The following is a 24,703-nucleotide window of genomic DNA, read 5'->3' as shown; positions in this document are numbered from 1 at the left end:
CTAAACTGCACCTAGATTGCCCCTTAAGTAAAGTGATTAATACGATGGTTGTAGCTTGTGATGATTCAGTCGCAACACTACACTTAAAGGCAGAAAAGTGATACATCTGGCCACATGCTTTCAAGTTACACTTTTCTACACATCTATCTACATATCTATTTATCATCTATCTCTCCTCTGTCATTTGCGGTTTCTTAAAGGTGTTGTCTGGAATCATAAAATGTTTGATATTTGGCTTGAATATAGTAGCCAGTGGAGATGTCACATGGACAGCCGTGCACCACACCTGAATGGGAACTATGGAGAAGATGAGAATGTGAGGTTTACAAGCCGCATATCATAAAAGGTGTAATCCCAGACAACCCCTTTAAGGCTTGTGTTATGTTGTTATGATATTTATTTGTACATTCCTGCACTAACATCCCATCTCTCTCATTCTCTAAAATCATAATAGATATATAGATATTCTCTACTTAAATGGATTGGAAACTTCACCTCATGTTTTGTAGTGTGCTTGTAAGGGCTCTCTTCACATTGACGTTGGTGCTTTGCTTTAGTCGTGCATCCGTTGCGTTTTGTCTCCATTTTGCCTCCTTGGAGCATCCTTTTTGTCTCCGAGTCTGCAAATAAAACTGAAGTTTTAACGAGGTTTTTCAGCCTCACCAGTGAAAAAAAAAACAGATGTTACATATGGACTTCATTTAGTCATTTTAAACCACAGTACAGTAGTCCGAAACGCGTCAGACTATGTGACTTTTTTTTTTACATGTTTTAATCTTTGTCTACAATTAATACTAGCTTTTATATATTAAATTTTGGCTTGAGTTTCCGTTTTTTTTTCCCGACTATAGACTTCTATTGCCTTCCGTGATCTGCATCCTTGAAAAAAATAGGACATGTTTCATAATATTTTCCAATAGATCATGGAAATAACCAGCCAGTGTGAAAACACCCATAGAAATCAATGGGTTTGTGAGGCTTCAATTGAAATCACTGAAGCACGGATGTGAAAAACAATGCCAATGTGAGAGAGACCTAAGTGTGGGGGCAGGGTATAAGGTCATAGAGGGTCATGTGATCTCTATCTGTCCATAAACAATCACCATGCCAGGACCTTGATCTTATATTCATCAATAAGGTCCTGGCAGGGCGATTGTTCATGGACAGTTAGAGATCACATGACCCTCCATCCGCGGCCATTTTATGGTCAAGAATGTCTGGCTGATGAGGTAAAAGACAGGAGGTGTCCCTTTACATATCAGTATAGTTCTGCAGAACAATTAATAGATGTATATTGGTAAATTATCTAGTATCCTGCCCCGCCCATAATTACACACACATTACAAAAACATGGGGTGCCCAACCCCTTTAACTATCCTTAGACCCTAATGGCCACATGTCCAGCATCTTCATTCACATCTTTCTCTCTCAGATATTAGTGAGGAGGCAATGCATTGTCATCCTAACCGGAACTAGAATCAACTTCAGGGTCAATTCTGACAGTAAGGCATGTGTCGGTAACTTTCTAAACTACTTTCTGCCTCCTTCTGTCATCCCCTTTCTCTGTTGATGAATGTATAGCCAGAAATATGGATTGTCTGAAGACAAAACCCCCTCATCATATGTAGGAAAGGGAGAGGATGGCATGTGACCCTAATGGTATACAATATTAAAGCATATTGTAACATCAGACTACACAAGGATTGCTGGTAGTCTGTTACCATAGAAACAAATACAATACATTTGCATGCACCTGTCTATACTAAACATTTCTGCTTGATACTTTAATTTTTTTCAGTTCTAGATGTATTGTATCAATTAAAAATGACTGTTTCAAAATCATGCCATCATGTCATATAACGAAATACTAATTAGATTTTGTCTCGCAGAAACGGTAGCGTCATCGTTATTTTCATTGCACAATTTACACGAGCTCTAACTCCTGCAAATATTCAGAAGACTCTGGTTGTAGGGATTCAGGAAAACCATTCACCAATCACTGCAAAGTATGAAATAGACATCTCCACTATAATGATCACAGGTAAAGAAAGTCTATGACTCCATTGTCTATTTAAGGGTAATTCTTCCGTCATCATCATTACTATGTTACTTAAATTAATTTAATTTTAATGTTTCTTCCAGGAATTAATATTGAAAGTACATACCCAGGATTGGCCATCAATTTCTGATTCGTTGTTGGCCGGTTTCAGTTGCAGTTACGGCTCTGGGCCACTACAACTGGTTCTGCTCTTTGTTTATGGTGGACCAAATATCGATAATAATTAAATATCAATTTCTTATTACGACTGATAATTCCTAGAAAACCTATTTAAGACTTTACCATACAGTACTATAATAATCTTTATTTATATAGCGCCATTATATTTCGTAGCCTTTTACAAATCATAAGGGAGATATACAAATATAATATTACATTACAGAGTACAAATAGTCATATGGAACAATAAACTAACAAAATCAATACAATGATCTGATAACATGTCTTTATAATATCAAGAATTTTAAGACCATCAATGGTCTATACCTAAACCAAACATATAATCTATCAATCACAGTCCCTGTATAGATGTACACCCAAAAATTTATACCAAACAACAATGTGTCATAGATCAATATTTATTAATTACAGACACCAAATGACATAAAAAATACCCCAAATAAAAACATCATATAAAAACATGCAAGTTATCAGATATATGCAGGGGAAACAGTTTGCTAATGTTAGGAGGCTAGAGGACCTTAGATGATGTCACACTGGTCACATGACATTATTGCTAAGTGCGAAAAAGGGATGAGAAGGAGCAGCTGGATTCAGCCTGAGGAGGCCACCCCCAATCTGACTCACTCTAGAGATCCCTAGATACCATGCAAGATTATAAATTTGATGTCAGGGAACCATTTTTAGCTAATAGAAGGGTGTCAGTTAGTTACTAGGGCTCTATGGGTACCTGCCACTAGCTGTGTTTGTGAAAAATGTTGTGACAGGTTCCCTTTAAAATACAGGAACATAGCCATGGGGAGCAAACTCAACCAACAAATACTGACAGTCATGTCTTAGTCATATTTTGTGTAAGTGATGAACTGTTGAAACACTTTGGTTGAGTTTGTTCCCCGAGACTAAGTTCCTGCATGTTAAATTTGAAGAATAGAATATTTTTTAGCTAAAAGAAAGGTGTCAAATAGTTACTAGGGCTCTATGGAAACCTGCCAAAATGTGGTGACAGGTTCCCTTTAAACTTGAAGAATAAAACAAGGGATTTTATAATAACCTTCAAACTTTTCCCTCTTTGCCTCGGAGGTTTCTCCATGCACTGACTTTACCCCTGCAGGTGAGCTGCATGCAAAACTAATGTTTTGTGTTGTTATTCTAATGTCACCATGTAAACTGATCCTAACTTGGCTTTTATTTCTCTTTATAAAAGGGTTGCTCCAAAAATCATCCTTACCCCCTATATGAAGGGTACCGGATAAATGTTGTCTTGTTTTCGGGTATCAGAATACTTGCAGTCCAAGTACTTTTATTCAATTGAAGTGGATGGAAGTGACAAATTTTTATTGTTTTGAATCAAATTAATGATATGGTTTTGTTTTTCCCTCAATGCATTTATTTTATATTTGTTTTGTATTTTGCAGATTTACCACCGCTTACTACAGCAAGTCCTACTACAGCTTCGAGACAGACGCCAGGCCCTACCACATCTACTAGACCAGCAACAAGCCCAACAACAACTAATAGACTCACAATTAGCCCTACTACAGCATCTAGACTGTCGACAAGCCCTACTACAGCTTATACTGGTCCAACCACTGCAGGTGATTAGTGAAACAGTATGTGTTAGGAAACTCTGTATATATTCAGACAGATTGAGGCACATTTACTAAGAACAGTACAAAATGCACTTAATGCATTTTGTCTGTGTATAGTGCAGGGGGCACCAGATTCAGGATTTCCGAAAGACATATTTCATGAAAATGACACTCTCTGCACTGCCTCCACTTTTTTGGTGCATCTTTAGTACAGTAGGACTTTACATGTTAACTTTACACGACCGAAACGCCACCTTCAGTGCAGAAATTTGTGTCACATAAAAACTACAAGCAGTTTGCACATAAAGGAATTTGCAAAGTTCACCAGAAACCTGGCACAAAGCGCTTAGTAAATGATGTGCCCCATTATTTTTATAGTAGCAGTTTCTCTTGTCAAAGCGGCATGTTTCTGCACAGTCTGTATTGATTGAACAGTGTTAGACTAAGCACTGGTATCTTGACATCTGGTACATCTGGTAACACCCAGATGTCAATTGATACATAATATTCTAGAGAAAATAATACACAAAAATACTTTTTGAAGGTCAGTCATACACAACCCCTATTTCCTGCTTGCCATTTGTGCACTAGTGTTCCTGGATCTACTAAGAAACTCTAGCTTCTAGTGATCTCTGCCAGATCAAACAAGTGTTGACCTGGTTGAGATTTCAGCTATAGTCTGTGATGGATTTCCACCTCCTGGTTCTCCCGTCGCTGCAGTGCTTTTGGTCTTCAGCACTGATGATGCAATCAGATTTGTCAAGGTCCATGGGGCCTGTTTCAGCCAGCCTGGATCACAGGAAATTACTAGAGACAAGTGGAACTGACTTCCCATGCTCCGTTGTGACCACTAATTGGCCAACGAAGGATCAAGGATCACGAAGGTTTTCTATGCTGAAGAATGGCACAGCTCAGGAACTGGAGCAGGGTAAGTACAGTCTCTTTTTTTGTATTGCCCTGACCATCACCGAACTGACCAAAATTCCTCAAAAAACACCTGACACACAACCCCTGCATTAAATTCCTTATGGATGAAATAGAAGTGAATCATAGATACAGTTGGGATTCAACACTTGGGGCGATCACTGATGGGCCTCTTAATGCTTTGGAATAGAATCATCACAGACTGAAGGGCTGATGATCTATGATGATCTATCCCAAAGAAATCTGAGCTCCAAATTCTTTTCTATTCCATAACTGATTAAATCGAGATATTTCGATAAACCTACATGCATCTTTAACAATTTCAAAATGATTTTATTCAATTATTAAACTAATAAAATTGATTCTTCTTTCAATAGAAGGCAATAAATTCTGTCGTCTAGGGCCGAATGATTATGATAAATGTAAGGTAGGAATGAGTAAGGATTCTCACATCACATGCCGACTATGAGATAAACACCGCTCCGGCAGAACGCCCCTTTAAATTTAAAGGATAATCAGTGTTAGGAGGATACATGACGGTGATGAATGTGCAGACATTTTAGGACTCCATGCTCCGCGCTCAGCCTGGCTCCAGTAATCTGGGAAATCTGGTATAAACAATATAAAAGTGCCTTATAAAAACTCTGATATTTACAGCGCGGAGCAGAGGAGGACAAAATTGCCCAATTCTTTAAAAAGATATGCTACAGTCACACTCATGCATACTTAGATATATCGCTATATAAAATTACTAACATTTATATGCCGCCGTACAGATATTTTAAACCCGATCCGGTGGCTCTTTGCTCTACCAAGTGGTAATATAATTTGACATTCCTTATCCGACTATAAATGGCTAAATGTGAGACTCGCTGCTCAGATATCATCATTTAGACTCGTCCTGTCACACAATTAAATTTATTTTAGAATTATTAGTGAATGCAGGATAAATGCACGCTCCTCTGCAGCTGAAGATCATTTCTGCCAGAATTGGAGTGACTAAACCAAAATGCTCTTTTTTTGGTATTAGAACCTAATTTTCCCTCCAGTATTTTCTTTTTTTAATGTGTCCATCTGGTTATCCGTTGTTTCTATCTTTGTTCTTAATTGTATCTTTGAGGTAATAATTTTTTTTTATTTGGTTTTTAATTATGCTTAAGGGGGTTGTGCAGGGTCAAATCATATTTGTCCGTTAACTTGATATGCTGCAAAATGCAACATGTAAAACCTAAAAGGATCCTGTCAATGCAATTTAGGAAACTGAAACATGCACTGATCCTTATGGACCTATGGTTTAATGGGGGAGATTCAGTAATGTGTCTCAGTGCAGAGGTGAGCACTTTTCAGGATCACTGGTAGTGGACCCTCTGTACCACCAAGGACGATGATGTAAGCCGACACCTGGGAGCAGAGTCTAGGTGGCACCCAGTTTTCAACAGAACCCACCGCAAATTGGGTTGGACATGCTGCAGCGTGGTACCACCAGGTTGCTCCACAGGCGCGACTTGTCCCCAGTGGCGGCCAAGGCGAAGAACAGAATTGTGAGACAGAATCGTGGTCGGGGCAGGAGGTCAGGACAGGCGGCACAGGATCAGAGTCAGGAGCAAGCCAAAAACTCAAGGCAGGGTCTGGAGTCAGGAACGGAACCGGAGTCACAAAGGGAATTCAGCAAACAGTTGCAAGGCATAGGGATATAGCTTTCTCAATGGCAATGAGGCACAAAGACACAGGAAGGGGCTAGGAATTTATCAGGGCCACCGCCAATTATCTGCATGCTGGCCCTTTAAATCTTACCGAGCCAGCGTGCACACGCCACGGAGACTACCTCTGGAGCCAGGGAAGGTGAGTAGAACAGCAGGTTGGCTCTGGGGGCAGGGAGAGGTACTCGGGTGCACCTGTGACCCGGGAAATAGGCCGCAGGAGCACCTGTGACAGAACCATTAATCTTGTGCTGCACCAGATTCATTATTGTGATGATGAAACCAGTCTGTCGAGTTCTACTTTTATACCTGCTTTAGCTGGTCTAAACTGTATGCCACATTTTTGCTCACGCTCTGTGATTTTTGTCTAATTTCCATATGGCCACGCTCCTTCCTCTGGAACCACTCCTTGTTCGCTAGGCCGTGGTCCTGTTTCCAGGCTAGTTGGAAAATGGCAAAAAAATGGTCTAGAAGCCTTCATAAATGTGTCATAAGGCATTTTAGACATTTTCTTTTGGCTGTAAACATAATTTTCGGTGCAGAAGAAATCATGTATTCCCCCCCAATGTCTCAAATCGCTCTTCAAACTCTCTATCAAACTTAGGTCTTATTTAGCTTACTAGACACTGGGGCTGATTTACTTACCCGGTCCATTCGCGATCCAGCGGCGCGTTCTCGGCAATGGATTCGCGTCCGGCCGGGATTCACTAAGGTAGTTCCTCCGACGTCCACCAGGTGTCGCTGCTGCGCTGAAGTCCGCCGAGGCCCGCCGGAATGCACTGAAGTTCACCGGCCTATTCCTGGTGAAGGTAAGTGCGAGTCCAGCGACACTTTTTTTTTTTCAAATTCGGCGGTTTTTCCGAATCCGTTGGGTTTTCGTTCGGCCACGCCCCCCCCCGATTTCCGTTGAGTGCATGCCAGCGCCGATGTGCCACAATCCGATCGCGTGTGCCAAAATCCCGGGGCAATACAGGGAAAATCCGCGTAAATCGGAAATATTCTGGTAACACGTTGGGAAAATGCGAATCGGGCCCTTAGTGAATGACCCCCATTATCTCTGGTGCTCCTGGTACATGCGTACTGTATCAGTACACCTTGGCCTCATTGCGCATGTGCCACTGGTCTAACCCATTTGAATTGAAGCCAGACTGTACTATGCTATCATAGAATGACTGCATGGGCATTGAGAGTAATGGATCCAGTAGGTTTCTTTCAGTGTGGAGTCACTAGGTCATAAGTCAAAAGTACTAGTGTAATTGACTAAAGAACTTGACTAGTATGAGCGATTCTCAGGCAAAGGCTTGAAATTATAGCCGAGGTCAATGCAACTCGCTTCCATGAACATATCAGGTGCATGTGCATTAAAGCAAGATTTTCTCACCCACTACAACAAAAGAGAAATTTTGGGACCCTACACCCCATTTTTATAAATGCATGCTACTGTTGTATGAGCCCTTAACCTATTGACAGGATCACTTTAAGGAGCTACATAAACCTGTGATCAGCTATATCAAATAGAATTTGGCCTTCCTGACTGTAGTTTTTGGCTTGATACATCCAGAGTTAAGTTCAGGGAGATGCCCTTTTTTAAAACAAAGAGAACCAAAACCTTTTATATGTTATTGGGAGCAACACAATTTTTTTTTCTTTTTGGGGGGGGATATTTATCAAGTTCTTTCTCATACTGCTCTAGTGCTTGCCCCTCACAAGCACGCTGGCTATATCTACAAGCTCCAGCCTCCTGAAATATTCGGCAGGCCTGGTTGTGCCTGATGTAGTATTGTGCTATAACTTGCAGCAGTTCCTAGCACTCCAAATGGTAGCAGATGTGATGTAAGAGCAAAACAGTCTTGGCCGTGAGCCTATCTCAAGGCTTGTGTGCTAAAAAAAATTGGATACAAGCCCCTCTAACATCTTCAAAGTTGGCCTTCTTGTGACACTAATGCCCTTTCTTGCTGATTTTTAGGAGGATCCTAGGATTACCCTACATAAACTTATTATGCAAGTCCCTCTTCCAAAAAAACCCTAGTTGAAAGACCACAGTAGCCTCACAACTAGGTTCCAATCCTGTACTGGGATCCATTACTTGGTTAGTGGTTGAACCAGCTGGTAGATCCTTTGGTACTTTATTGGGTCATTCCAACAGTGGTCATAGGGGGTCATTTACTAAGGGCCCGATTCGCGTTTTCCCGACTAGTTACCCGAATATTTCCGATTTGCGCCGATTTCCCCTGAATTGCACCGGGATTTTGGTGCACACGATCGGATGGTGGCGCATCGGCACTGGCATGCACGTGACGGAAATCGGGGGGAATCGGAAAAACCACCGCATTTAAAACAAAAAATCTGTTGCGGAGCTTGCACTTACCTTCACTCAGCCCGAGCCGGTGAACTCCAGCGCGTACCGATGCTTTTCAGTGCAGCAGCGCCACCTGGTGGACGGCGGAGGAACCAGTGCAGAGAACGCGCCGCTGGATCGTGAATGGACCGGGTAAGTAAATTTTCCCCACAATGTTAAACTTTTACTAACTTCCTAGAAACTCGAGAACTATCCTAAGGGTACTACAGATCATCAATATATATAAGTCCGCGAAAAAATGTTTTAAACAAAGTTGTCGGGTAAGTGGTAGACATGGATATTGTGTGCCAAGAGGTTACAAAAGAAAGAATGGATTTGTAATATTACCATGACATTTTCTGCTCCTAGATGTTTTTAGAATATTTATTCCAGTAATTACCTTTATAACATTTTTAACTAAAATCGGCGCTCAAGACAATGACTTACGTCGTTCAATAAAAGATCTAATCATGTATCCTGTTTGCTTCATATTTGTGCCGCATAGAGTGCCTCTTCAGAGTCGCTCTTCGCTAGGCAACCATTTAGTAACAGAACAAATAATCCGAATGTTTCGTATTTAATGGCTGAAAATTAAGCGCATGTTTTAATATAATTGTGTTTTCTCGTGGAGCTCGATATAATGATTCTGCGGCTTGGGCAACGATGACATAAATAGTTCAGATAAGATAAAGGGGGCTTTTAGTCCATCACTTTTATGGCCTCTTTGTTCTTAAAAAAGTCAATGCAGGATTGTTTTATGTAATTCTTAATCACTGTCTCTTCTGCGGTTTGAGTGTTTCGGTAGTAATAAAGCTGCATCGATATTATGCAGGTAGTTTTGTCCATGGGGATTTATTTAGTATTTTTTTTAAATATATTGTGCTTCTTACTTTTTATAGAAATATATATTTTTAAAAGAACTAACATTAACTTAGTTGATATTGTAATGGTTCTTCAGATTGTTAGAAGTCCCCTTAAAAAATGTTTTAATAATTTGTAATTTATTCAATAATTATTTATTTACATTGTTTACTTCTTTGAGCAAAAGGGGTGTGGCTTGCTTTAATATCAGAAACAGCGCCAACCTTGTCAATGGGATTTGTCAGGAAGAGCGGAGGTATTCCATGATTAAAGGGGTATTCCATGACTTTTTATTTATAATCTATGCTCAGGACAGGTTATTAACCACTCAAGGATGTAGGATGAGTATGCTCGTTCTGAATTTTCTCATTTAGACAAGCGTACAGGCAGGGGTTCAGCAGCCATGAGGCAATTTGAGTCTCTTTCCTCAGGCAGCACCACCTGCATCAAGATGGGGGGCAGAATCAGGGGTGTAGTAATCTGCTACAAAGCAGGTCTTGACACTTAAAAATAGTGTCTCTTTACACCTGTTGTCAGCATGGATACGACACTGCAATATTGCTACTGGATAGGGCAGAGGGGGTGCCATTATATAACCTGTCTCAGACAGCAGAGTTTAGGTTCACCCCTGCATACTAGTCATACAGATTGTGTAGGCACTGCAAATATACCAGTGTGACCTGTATCATACAGCCCCCGCTGCATCTGCCCTAATCTATCCCTGTTTATCCCCTCAAACGTCATTACAGCAGCTAAGGAAGCTGCTCGAGTGAAGTGACTTCCTTCTGTTGACATGACCGAAGCAGCCAACTGTGAATGTGCCATTCATCTCCCCGGCACTGACGGAGATAGGCACTGATGGCATTTGTCTATCTCCATCAGCTCTATAGAGATCTGTTGTACCATGAGCAAAATGGACCCCCATTCTCATGATCTGTGGGGTGCCATCAATGAGACCTCCACCGATCAGCAGATTAAGCCATATCCTATGACTAGACAACCCCTTTAACAGTGTTTATAGAATTTTAAATGGTTAATATATACAGATTGATTTTGAAAAAAATAAAACCGGAATTTCATCTATAGTTACTTATGTAAAATTCAATCTTGGATCCATAATTACATTTTTTTCATTGCATTATTTTCACAGCCCGATGTCCACCCTACCAGAAATTGTGTAATGATGCTATAACCTGCATACAAGACTCTCGCTATTGTGATGGATTGCCTGATTGCCCAGATGGGTCTGATGAATATAACAGCACATGTGGTAAGGAAATACAGCTGGAAACTGTGTCATTGAATTATGGGCTACATACAGATATCATTTTTTACCCCTCCAGATCCATATTAGGTGTAGGTGCTACATTTTCTGAATACTATTTATAACAATACTTATGATAAATTATATCGTTTCATTGCAACTGGATAATTCGTTCAAGGCTGTTAATGTAAGTGAATAATAATTGTGAACATATATGAATAATAATAGTCATTTAGGTTAAATTATGAAAACTGTAATTGTAATAATAGCAGATACTTCGAGCGTTCCTCCCATGCTTAGGCACTTTCACCTTTATTAATGGCCCCAGCTTGTGTGCTAGATAGGAAAATCAGATTATGACCCCTACTGAGAACAGAAATTTCTGTGGGAGGGTACAATCTGAATGCACAACTTCGGGATATGTTGGCTTAATATGTGCATGGAATAGATATGTAGTAATATGATTAGTATTCGTTTTATAAATATAGACGTTAGAGATGTGCAAATCATTTGATTTTCCGAAGTTTTGCTGAATTTTTCGAAAAATGTTGCTCCAGCTGTACTGGAAGTTTGTTTACTAGGCTCTCCAGTGCTTTTATAAAAAGGGCATATCTTGTGTCATCCTTTTTCTATCATTTTTTCTTTTACCCAAACCCTTAAGCTTACTCTAACCCTAATCCTTTGTAAATATAAACGGTTTGTTGGAGTACATCCAAACAATGGCAGAGACTGGCTGAAGGACCTCCATGTGTCTAATTCTTTTGTCCTCTAGGGAAAGCAAAACTGATTCAGCACACATTGGGGCACATATACTTACCCCTCCCATTGTGATCACCGAGTTGCGTTGTCCGACAAGGATTCGGAACTGCCGCGATTCACTAAGGTTGTGCGCCCAATTTCCTGCATGTGCTGCTTCCCCACTCAGGTCCGCTTAGTTCACCATCTTCTTCCCGGTGTATGTGAGTGCTTGATCTTGCGACACAAATTGATTTGTTAAATTCCGTGGTTTGTCCGAATCAGTCGGGTTGTCTGATGGCCACGCCCCCCAATTTGTGTCACGTGAAAGCCGGCCCCAATGCGCCAAAATCCGATCGTGTGCGCCAAAACCCCAGTGCAATTCAGGGCAAATCGGAAATATTCGGGAAACCGGACAGAAATGCGTCCGACGGACCCTTAGTAAATGTGCCCCATTAGCTGTGCCAAGTGTTCCTGTATATCCAAAGTTGAGAGGAATAGTTTTCTGTGAAAGAAGGCCATAACTGTCTAAGGCAGTGATTTTCAACCAGTGTGCCGTGGCAAACTAGTGTGCCGCGACACTTGGTCAGGTGTGCCGCGGGGAAAGTTTCCCAAACTATGGTCCCCCCTGTGTTTTGTTTCCTGGCAATGCGCAGCTTCTTACAATGTAGGTGACGTGTACAATAACACATGCGCAAGCTTTGAACCTCGTGCAACAAAATGACGTCACCAAGGCCGGCGCATCATCCTGAGAGCGGAGAGACTCTCGCATTTACCCACCGCCAAGGTAATGCCCACCAATAATGCTGACTATATGAGCTTTTGCCTGAGTACATGAACTGTTGGCAGAATACTCAGCATATGAGCTGGTACTTGTAGTACTCCAGCAGTATACTGCATATAACAATGAGAAATACTATAGTCATGAGGCTGGAGTACTACAAGTACCAGCTCATTTGCGGACTATATAAGCTGGCACTTGTACTCTGGCCTCATGGCCATAGTACTTCTCATTGTACCCATTTATATTGCAGTATATGAGCCACATAATAATCAGCACCATATACTAAAAACAGGGAGAAACTGAGAACTGCTGAGGAAGAGCTTCGTGTGTGTCTTTCCACCATTCCTGCCAGGATATCCCTTTTGTGTTTATCGAAACAGGTCCAGGTTTCACACTGAGTGAGTTAAATAAATTTAGAATCTATATTATTAACTATTTGTATAATATGACTGTTTTAGTGTCATTTTGTGCTATTTTGGTTGGTGGTGTGCCCCAGGATTTTCTAAGTATAAAAAGTGTGCCGCGGCTCAAAAAAGGTTGAAAATCACTGGTCTAAGGCCTCGTGCACATGACCATATGGACCCATAGAGGTTTATGGCACATGGTCACAGTGTTGTAAGAACAGATACTATATCCTGAGATTTTATGGTGGAGGACTCTCCTCTTTCTCTGTAGAGAGGAAGGTTGTGGAGCCCTCAACCCCCCCCCCCTCCCCCTTCCTCCTTCCTCCTCCTTCCTTCCAGACAAGAACACGGTCATGTCCATGATCCCTAAAGATGTCTAATTTCTTGTTTATTCTGGAGAATGTTTTGGAAAAAAAAGTAGTTGTTTAGCTCATTGTACCATCTATTATCCATGAATCTATATAAAAATTCCTAAAATAACATATAGCACAAATAAAGTCACTGTAAAATTTTCTAAAGAAAACGTACAGTAAATGAATAAAAAAAAAATACATTTTACCAGATAAATAATATTTTTTTTTTTAAAGTGCAACATTGCCACATGACAAAGTATTAGCAAAACATTAGACACTGATAGGGAGCAAATAGTAAAATCTATTAATTGTACAAGATAAGTTGGCACAAGGACATAGAAAATTGTTATGTCATAATAAATTATATTTTTAGAATATATGGTGACACTGATTATCAGAAAAATGCAATATATTGGGGATGATAAAGAGTACAAAGTCTCCAAAGACATGTTTCCACTACAATTGACTATTAGAGGACAGAGCTGTAGTCAGGAGTTCTATAATAAGGACTGCATGACTTTTTGGTGCTATTTTGTGAACTCTGAAGTATTTCCTGCAATTCTCCGGTTACACTACGGTCAGCAGGATCAAATTACATGTAGTTGGGGACAATAATAGGAATATCTTTAGTCTCATATATACCACTATGATCTGGTTTTGGGGTCCCCCAATGATTTGCAAAAAAGATATTTATTAAAATATGGATGGACATTTGCCTTCTGTCACGCCAAGGCAGGGACATTCTCCTTAGTGTTTCACGACCAGTCCTAACCCCAAGGCAAATTTACCACATTGCAACCAACAGCAAACCAACAACAAGGGACATTGAACATATTGCTCAACTGCTGGTGCCTGCTGTAACCAGCATTAGGTGATATGGCAAGCACATTAAAAACCTGGCATCACCTGCTCCTTGAACATCTGCTGTGTCAGTCGTGGTCAGGCATGAGAGCATCAATATGATCAAGCCTTGTGTGTGGGCCACATAATACGAGGCAGTGGATCTGATTCAGTCCACAGACCTTGACGTTGAAAATTAGTTTTAGTGATGTCACGGGTGTCCCTGCGATCCATGCCTCCGATCGCAGGCACACCCGTGCCCCTCTCCATGGCACTGCCCTGTCTTCTGGCTCACACTCACCTCTCCATGCTCCAGCTCCCATTCTGGCTAGGCCACTGCCACTCGAAGATTTAAAGGGCCAGCACACCTGTGATCGGTGCTGGCCCTTCCTGGTTTCCCATAAAGATCCACTGCTACTCTACCCCGCCAGATCTTTCAGACAAAAGCCATAGAGAAAGCTTCCTGTTCCTTGCGTTTGTTCCCATTCTGTTCCTGTTCCCCCTCTGCTTTGATCTCCAGTTGTGACGCCGGACTTGACCTCCCACCTCTGCCCTGTGCCTGACTCCAGGACTGCCCGCTGATTCTGTACTTTGACCTAGGCTGCCACCGCAGGCTAGTTGCACCTGTGGAACGACCTGGTGCCACCACGCTGCAGCTAGACCATCCAGCTTTGCTCTGGTGAAGACCGGGTGCCACTTCGATTCCGTTCCCAGATATCGACTAGTACCATCGCCCGTGGTGGTCCAGGGGGCCACTGACCCTGAATCCTGACAAGGGAAACATGTTTTCTGGAAAGCTCATCTTCTCATTTTTCACATTTTGGTCCTGGTCAGTTAGACTCTGTAAGGAGATTTTGACATTTAAGGTCTCCTCTGCAGACATGTGGAGACTAACAGCCTTTGAATCTCCACTGGAGAATTCTGGAAAATATACAAATATGTTTTACAACATGGAAAAAAAGAAAACATTGCATCTTGGCATCTTGTAAGGCAGGCCCTTAAACAAGTTTTCCCATGAAATAAAATTCTCAAACCTCAATCCTCAAACCTCAATAAAATTCTCAAACCTCAATCCCCACAATTAAGATCATTTTAACCCCTTACTTTACAATTTTATCCAGTGCTATTGCTGTTTTATCTCCCATCACTCCCTAGGCTGATCAGTGCAAAATCCCAGGGTGTGGGCGGGGACTCTCTAAGCAGACACTTTATTATCCATCCAGTTCAGATCAGAGATGATGAGATGCATGAGATCTATTACACAGATGCATGACACACATAGGCTGACACACTGTCAGCTCTGCTACATCTCTGTTCTCACAGATATGTGCCTGCCTCCCCCTTCCCTCGGATCACATTTATGCTTTTAATTTGCAGCTTCTCTTTCCTCACAATGTGCTGTTTGCTGGTAGGAGGTTATCAGTGTGAGGCTCCCTGCTAGGACTGTGTGGCTACAGGCACGGAGCAGAGAGATACAGAAACTCAGCTCGCGGCCATCTCACAGGAATCCAAGATGGCGGCCACCTGAATTTACAGAGTAAACTGAAATTGTGTATACCATAGACAGGTTGGAATTTTATCTGTGAAATTCTGTATTTTTGTTAATAACAGTGAATTAGAGAATGTGTTATTTTGTTATCTTTAGTACATAAAAGAAACTTGTTTTCGTGGGAATCCCCCAGGGGATTGGAGTCAATTGTAATGAGAGTTCATGTTAGTTTTCTGTTAGTATGAAATATGTTAAATCTAGAGAAAACCGATAGCCCCTTTGCCACAAATTTTGGAAAGCGGAAAGAACTTTGCACCATTTTCTGTGTCAAAAACAAATAATAAATGCAAAGCCAGCGCCAGCACTGGGCATACCTGGGCAAGTGCCAGGGCCCAGAGCTGCTAGGGGGGGGGGGCACATAAGGCTGTATGTAAATAATCCATGGGGATGAGGGGCTGCATCTTATAACTGAGGGAGCTATTTGGGATGATAAACTTGGGAACATTTTAGGGAACAGGAGACTGTTTTAGTTTCGGAATCTTTAATGCCACCACGTGATTTCACCACAAAGGGACCTACTGAGGCTGTGTCGCCCAGGGGCCTACTGAAACCTGGAGCCGCCCTGAATAAATGTCCTATCAACTATAATATATTTGTAAATTTGTACTGAAGTTTGTATTTTAAAAAATGCATCAGGAAAATGGGTATCCAAAGGAATATAAAAAAAAGTTGCTAAAAATCTTATAAATATCTAAAAACTTGTAAAACTGATGTAATTTCAAGAGGAACACGGAAACGGAGATCTATATTCTGCAACTAGGTATTTTTTCTCCTGATCAGTGAGAATAACAGTGCCAAGTCCTATATATACACCAGTGATTGCAATGTAATTTATCATATTACAAATCCATTTACTGCCTTTCTAAATCGGATTTCATGGGGACATGAAAACATATTGCAGGATTCAGGAAGAAGTAGGCTAGTTAAGGAGCAAAATGTCCACGCAGCACAAGATCAATTGGTCAGAGACTGCACCAAATTATATTCTCACAAGTAACAGCTTTTCCTTGTGTTAATCCACAAGGCGTCCCGTAAAAGCCCCTCTTCTGGCTTCTTCCCTGCCGTAGACTGTAGGATGTGAGTTTATATATATCACAAGGACGTGCAACATACTCAATGTCATAGACGTCGATGGAATATCTTGCCAGTAATGTTATCTTCAGTGATTGCATTTGTGATACGTTGAATAATGATGTAAATACATAGAAGAAAATGAAGGTTGTCCTCCTAAAAACCTTCAAGTGAGAGGAAAAGGTCAAAAATTGTTTTATGGGAGCAGAACATCCGATGGGCAAACATGTATTTACTGTTGTTTCTGTATTTGCTGTCATTGGGGGTATTTGATTGGAGGCTTAACCCAAAAATAAAGTTCGATAATTTTCCACTATAGTATTTCATGGTACATCATTACATCAGTTTTTTACTTCAAAATGTATTCCAATTGTTGATTCGTACAATATTTGTGCCAATTTTTTGCCAAAACACTCCACTTTTCACGAGAGACAACTTACTCCAGATCTGTTAATGGAATCCAGATGTGGAAGGCTAATTTATGAAGTGCAAATTTAGGAGCAAACTCCCTCTTAGGAACTATCTGCAACAAATTTGCAACTTTTGTTGACTTTTTTAACTAAAAACTCATATACCCATACAGACATTATCACGCCCTGTGCCACATTTATAAAGCTTTTTAAAGGAAAACTACCATCAGGTATCTACCTATTAAGTAAGATCTGATGGTAGGTTGCTAGTAACGTGCTAAGCCCGAATCAATTTTTACCTTATCCTAAAATGCTTTCTAAACTAAACTCAATGTTATCTAACTAATATGCTAATTACCGGCAGAGGCTAGTGGGGACTGGATTAACCTTTGCTCCCACTGCCCAGAGAGGCTATTCCATTTCCCAGTAGCCTCTGTTGATAAATAGCATATTAGTTAGATAAAGGGGGTCATTTATTTTATTTCCCCCCTCAGTCTATTTTTTGCACCTCATTTGTCTTTGTTGTTTTGGCTCTTTGTCAAATGCAGGGTTTTTTTTGCGCCTTGTAAGGCAAACGTTTTATTTTAAAAAGGCACAATAATATAATAAATCAATAAATAATAGGCGCAATATAATGACAAATAGGGTGCAACAACACACGGCAAATTCCAAAAAAGTGCACAAAAACACCAACGGAAGGAAAAAATAAATGACCCCCAAAGTGTAGTTTAGTTTAGGAAGTATTTTAGGATTAGATAAATGATACTAGCATGATACTAGCAACTTACCATCAGATCTACCTCAATAGGTCACAAATTGACTTCAATACTCCTTTACTCAGATTCACTGTGGCAAAAAGTTGCAATTCCATGGAATGGAATTTGTGACATTCTGACCATTTTGCACCATGTATCATACACTGGTGCGCTTAAACCCCTTCATGTATTCAGGTGTACAGGTCACCCCCATGAGGGCACAGTTTGGCAGGGGAACATGAAGTGCCTTGGAGGGGAGCTGAATTTACTATAAATTGCTCCTAAAAAATTGGACCTGACTTAGATTTCACTTCATGTGCACAGATACAGACCAGATCCCGGGTGAGCACAGGGCTGGGAGGTGGAGGGGTGAGCACTCTTCACCCCTCTTCCCTCTGTAGACAGACGAGTGGCTGCCCGGTGATACAGCGTGTACTCAGTGCAAAGTCCCTGGAAGCCATAAAAGTAAATGGGGGACATTTTTTTTTTCTTTCATGAATTTTTGAGACATTTGGCAGCTTTTTTTTGCGCCTTATGTATGATCCTGTCTTTTTATTTGTGCTACATATTCAGCTTTTCCTATCCTGGCATGTTCAAATTTTGGCTTCTTTTGAAACTTTTCCTTGCAAATGTCTAAAGTCCATATGGACACAAGCCAATTGAGGGGGTTATATGCAGGAGTGGACACTACTGTTAATTTTGGATTTGAGTCCGTGTCCTGCATTTTTCAGCACTGTAGTCACACCCCAGGGAGATGACGATATATGAGTCTGCGGTCACACGTTGCGTTTTAATTGCTTTTTGAAACACATCACAACAGCTGAGTAGAGGTGATTTACCTAATTATATTACTGTTAATATTAAAGCATTGGTTACTGTTAGCAGTAACCAATAAATTAAAAAAATAATGTAAGTGAAAACATTTCAAAATTCAGAAGAGTTTACCGTGCAAAATTTTAAACATTTGCAGCATGTGAAATAATTGCAATTTACATGTTAAAATGTCAATGAAAAAAATCCTTCCTTTGCACCTGCCCTGGACCAGCTGCAGATTTGGAGCTAAAAAGTCACAAAAATAAGCAAAAAAAGTGATACATAAGTCAAAAGTCGCATGGAACATCTGGAAAACAAAGACACAGAATGCACTGCAGACCAAGGCGTACTTGAAAAACGACAGAAAAAGTTGCAGTGAGAAGCCGCAAAAAATACAAGAATTGCAAAAATGAGACAATTTGACTAGCAGAAATAAAGATATATGTCCGACTATGGGTGCCAGATCACTAACCCCCATGGTGGCTGCTTGAATGAGCCCTTAGGCTCCATGTGCATGTCCAGCAAATGTTACCGCTAGCTGGCTACAAAAACAGTAGTTGCTCACACATTTTTGAGCCGGGCGGCCACAACGCGAAGGAGAGGGCAGGTCTTATTTCTGCCCGGTTTTGCTACCCAGCTGCTCCCTCCCTCCTTCTTCACCTGCCATGCGGCTCATGGCAAACGTCTGCTCACACGGAGATGTGTATGGAGTCTTTCTGTTCTTACATAAGAAATAAAAATGGGTACCCAGCCCCTTTAAAAAGTTGAATAAATTTACAGCAATCTCCTAGCACCCTGTGACAGCATTCAGCCTTAGCCCTGCAGTTCCTAATGTCTTCTGATGTATTATTAGACTACTTTGAGTGCTTTCTTATGCTTATCCCTTTTTTACTGATTATTTGTTATTTCTATTACCGTCTCCGCGCCAGTTACGGAGGAATCATACATATTTATGGGCTCTGTCTTTTCCTTGTCCTTTTTTTATTTGTATTAGGCAGATAAGCCCTACTTAGTCAGCCGGCAATATGTAAGTCATTGCAGTTGCTATCATTTCTGACATTCATACAAATCTTGAGATTTAACTGCTTTGGAAGGTTCAATAACGGAGCTTTTGTGATTTTAGCCAGTGGCATGAGATTGGAGAACATCTCTACATATCAAGCCTGTGTATTTCTGTGAAATGACTTCCTTCCAGAGTAGTGCAGCTCCCAGTACCTTTTCAATTTGACATACTCTCTTTCTCCCGCTCCGTGATTGCTTGAGCCTGACTTGCAATCGCTACAGGATGTTTTTTCCTGTATTAGTGTTGCTCTAAGATCTTTTACTGATGCATCACATTGTAAAACTAATGACTCGTCTTGCTTCTAATGTTTCACGAGACTGGGCTGTTGAGGCTGTTTTATTAACTCAAGCCATGCTCCCTGTCGCCTCTGGTAGCTCGTCTTTATCTTACTTGTGCTACCTTCTGCTGGGACACGTCGGTAGAATATGTGAATATGTAATAGAGGTGACGCCATTGGGCTAAGTTTACATCTGCCCTTCTGTTCTAGCTGAAAAAATAGCGCAGCAGCTTGCATACATTTTTCCACTCGATACATAATCGAAGTCGCCCTTCCGTTCATGGAACCATGTAACAACCTGAAACCTTCGTGTTTACGATGCTCCCAAAAATTGTAATGTTAAAGTGAACGTTGAACTTGAATTATAAAATAAAGGGCCAGATTTATCAAAATATTAAGACAGAATTCAGATTACCATATATACTTGAGTATAAGCCTAGCTTTTCAGCACAAATAATGTGCTGAAAACCCAAACTCGGCTTACACTTGAGTAAAAAAAAATATCAAAACTCACCTTTCCGGCTTCCCGCGCTGCTGGCTATATACTGGGGCAGGGGGCTGGCTATATACTGGGGGATATGGGCTGGCAGGCTATATACTGGGGGGCAGGTGCTGGCTATATACTGGGGCAGGGTCCGGCAGGCTATATAATGGGGAGGCAGTGACCAATGCATTTCCCGACCTCGGCTTAAACTCGAGTAAATAGGTTTTTTTCAGGTTTTTGTGAGGAAATTATGGGCCTCGGGCTTATAGTTGGGTCGCCTTATACTCGAGTATATACAGTAAATTTGCCCCAAATGAAATAAGCCAGTTTTAGATGTGTTTACAACTAATTTTCCAAAAGGGATGCGGCCTACTAAAAAAAAAGTTCATGGACTTTTAGACTCCTACAGATTGGAGCCAAGTTAACTAAAACTGGCATCTTAGTAAAAAAAATGGACAAGTATTGTGTCTTAGACATACTTTTGGGATCCCTTGTGGTCTGGAGAACAAGGCCTGCAAGTGCCCCCAAGGGCTTTATATGAATAAAGGGCCAAGTTACTGCATGTCTAAATATTGCATTGATTTCTCAATTTGATTTACTAGATATGGGTCCAAAACTAAGATGAAGCATGGGTGACACATTTGTATTTTGTTCTAAAAATTGGAATAGGGTTTTGTGGCATAAACATTACTTCAACATAATTTTAAATAGTTTTTTCTTTTATATAGGATAGACTTTCAATATGTGTCTAGCCTGTGATGTTTACCCACCAAATGAAGTCATTAGTGTGAATACAGGTTACAGCTGGCTATACTGTTTGGATTGATCAGTACCAGATCCATCTCTGGTCACTGACTACTCCTACTTGGGGCAGGCCATGTTACTACCGTGTTTCCCCAAAAATAAGACAGTGGGGGTCATTTACTAAGGGCCCGATTCGCGTTTTCCCGAAGTGTTACCCGAATATTTGCGCCGATTTTCCCTGAATTGCCCCAGGATTTTGGTGCTCGCGATCGGTTTGTGACACATCGGCGCTGGCATGCACGCGACGGAAATCGGGGGGCGTGGCCGAACGGTAACCCAACAGATTCGGAAAAAACGCTGCATTTTTTAAAAAAAATTGGTCGCACGGGCCATACTCACATGCACCACGATGAAGACGAACTCCGGGGCACCTCGGCGGACTTCGGCGCAGCAGCGCCACCTGGTGGACATCGGGTGCAGGACCTTCATGAATCGCCGGAAGACCCGAACGCTCGTCAGAGAAGCCGCCGCTGGAACGCGAATGGACCGGGTAAGTAAATGTGCCCCAGTGTCTTATAGTAATTTTTGCTCCTAAAGAGGCGCTAGGTCTTATTTTCAGGGGATGTCTTATTTTTCCATGAACAAAAAAAAATTAATTTTCAGCATCTTTGAATTTCATGCTGAATTTCTTGTGACTCCATTTCTATTGGAATGATTGGACAGAATCTCTCATGTTAGACAATAGAAGTTTCCTTCTATAACCCCTTCTAGTCTGGGTAGCTGCTTGTAGCACATTTGCAGCGTAACAGTCAGTGATTTTATCCCATGATTTCTTCACTCATGTCACAACCTCTTGTGTTATCTAAATGTTCTACTAATACTAATGTATGTTGTGGGGGGAGCTGTAGCATTGACTGTCGCTAGGTCTTATTTTAAGGGGAGGCCTTGTATTTCTAAGCCTGAACAAAATTGTACTAGGTCTTATTTTTAGGGGGTGTCTTATTTTAGGGTATTAGCTACTAAGGGCAAGCACTGTGACTACTGCATACTGGGGGTAAGCAATCTGACTACTGGCTACTAGGGGCAGGCACTGTGACTACTGGTTGAGGGGGGTCGATACTGTCACTATGAGTTACAGGGGGCATCACTCTGACTATTGTGGGCATCACTCTGACTACTGGCTATTGTGGTAGCTGCTGTGACAACTGGGGAAAGGCACTACGACTACTGTGGATGACACAGGAGAAAGCCAGAGAAGTGGTGAAAGGCTAGGGAACAGGAAGATGAGTAGATAGTGTGCTCTAAAATACAGTAGTTTATAGTGCTCTCTTACCCCCGATAAATAGTGAAGCCTCTGAGAGCTGGGATTGCAACGGACCAGTGATAGACAGCAACCTGGTGCCGCCAATGAAAGGCCATGTTATTTATAGCAATCATTAGTCCTTATAGTAAAATCTTGTATAACTAGGCTCTAATTCAAAATTACCACTAAGGTAATTCAGGATTGTCTCAGCCTCCTCTTAGACCTCTATATATTCTCTATCTTGGTAGAAGTATCCACAGACTTCTTAACTGAGAAGAATTATGAAAACTGCAAACACACTGTGGTAGACATTGCGGCAATGAACATTGGTAGATGATATCTCAAACATATCCAGCACAGAGGATGTGCCGCACCACAGCGGCCATTACACTAAACATTTATGTTCATTCATGGAAGATTGGAGACTATATAAAGAAACTAATGTGACACCGGTCTCATAGATTGCTGGTATTTACACAAAATAATCAGATCTAATGAACTCTGGAGGCTGAGATGCAGCTAAGTAGAAAAAGCCATATTTGTTCCATTATCTTCTATGGTTTTCTGAGCACAAAACATGTTACAGTCCATAGACTAATGTGCATATTTCTGGAGAATTATATATAACTTCATGCAATGACTGCAATCTGTATATATATACGCTACAATATTAGGGCTAAGAGTTGCAGTTCAGTATAATAGGAGGTGCTTTCTGTAGTGCAGGTAACAATGCAGTGAGACTGGATCTTCCCAATCTTCCCTCCAATTGTTTTGATGTGGCAGGTGACTAGAGCAGGAAACCCTAGGCATTGGATCTAATGATCCAAATTGGAAGCATCCACATCCCATGCCCAGGATGCAATAGGTCAGCAGAATAAAGAGGTCCTAACCAGTAAGCCCCAATTCTGAACCCACCCATCTTGTCCTACCTACTTACTCAAAACGAACATAGATGGTGGCCAGCAACTGGTTGATAATACCTCCTAGCCCCAAATTGAGGAAAAGAAGAAACAGTAGAAACAGATAAGAGCAATACCTAGAGTAAGGTAACAAAATAATCGGGTAAACTAAAAACAAAATCACAAGAGAGTAGAGTAGTATGAACAAGAGCCATGTTAGGATACCAGTAAGAAGGTCAGTATACAAGGAAAACAATGATTAAAGATACAAGCAAGAAATGGGAATAAGACAAAAGAAATTCTGTAATCAGCATCCAAGGAAGTTTGGGCATGACTCTTATGTGATCTCAGACCCTCGGTCTCAATAGTAATTGGGCAGGAAGCAGTTGAATAGTGTGAGAAGCTGTTAATCACAACGGGTTAACTTCTGATGGACCAGAGCTAATGCCTCAAGTAGCCTGTAGTTACAGTGATTTTCCTAATAGCTAGTAGTCACAGGGTGGCCCCGAGTAGCCATTAGTCACAATAATGCCCCTAGCATCCGATATTCAAAGTAATACCCCAGTAGCCAGTAGTCACAGTGATACCCCCAGTAGCCAGTAGTCACAATAATGTCCCCAGTAGCCAGTAGTCACAATGATACCACACTGTAGCCAGTGATATGAAAAAATTATACTTATTTTTTTCCTCTCTGTGCATTCTCTTTTCTCTTACTTACTTCTAACTTCTTACTTCTTCAAACCAGTGCTGGAGTTGCAGAACATGCAATGTGTGGTGACATCACACATTAGCCCAACGGGTCAACTTCATCATCGCTCGCTGCCTGTTTCGCATCTAGCATCACACAAGCTGCTCACATGGATGGAGAGCAGCGGAGCAAGGAGCTATAAGCTCCCATGCTCCACTGCAGCACGTAAAGGGTAAAAGTCGACTCTCTTCCCTGCTATTCTGAGGTTTGCTGAGCTGGTCATGGGTTTTACAACAGGTTTGCTAGACCCGCGGAGAGGCAGTTGGATACCACGCCTACCACAGAAGGATTGGGATCCCATATGATCATGAGTACAAGGGTCCCTGTATGTATGGAGAAGAGCATGTGTACCAACAGTTAATTCATAGAGGCAGCATAACACGGACGTGTCTAGGAAATAAATATTTGTTCAAATTATATGAATTAAAGGGTCAGTTATACAAGTGTTGTCATGCCATTTACTTCTATTGGACTTAAAGAGCACAGTTATATGGAAAATGGCCTATTAAGAGGTAGGAATGGGACCCCCACTGATTGCGAGACATCTTAACAAGCC

At 41.2% G+C, this 24,703-nt stretch overlaps 1 protein-coding gene across 1 annotated transcript in view; it reads left to right on the top strand.

Moving 5' to 3' along the window:
- Positions 1 to 24,703, top strand: part of TMPRSS15 (transmembrane serine protease 15) — a 184,103-nt gene that overhangs the window by 22,179 nt on the left and 137,221 nt on the right. The window contains exons 4-6 of the mRNA XM_072133217.1: positions 1,890 to 2,041; positions 3,655 to 3,834; positions 10,802 to 10,921. Of these exons, the coding sequence (XP_071989318.1) occupies positions 1,890 to 2,041; positions 3,655 to 3,834; positions 10,802 to 10,921 (452 nt within the window). The remainder of the gene's footprint in view (positions 1 to 1,889; positions 2,042 to 3,654; positions 3,835 to 10,801; positions 10,922 to 24,703) is intronic.

This window comes from Engystomops pustulosus, chromosome 2 (assembly GCF_040894005.1).
Source record: "Engystomops pustulosus chromosome 2, aEngPut4.maternal, whole genome shotgun sequence".
Lineage (NCBI taxonomy): Eukaryota > Metazoa > Chordata > Amphibia > Anura > Leptodactylidae > Engystomops > Engystomops pustulosus.
This window is presented reverse-complemented; position numbering and strand designations above follow the sequence as displayed.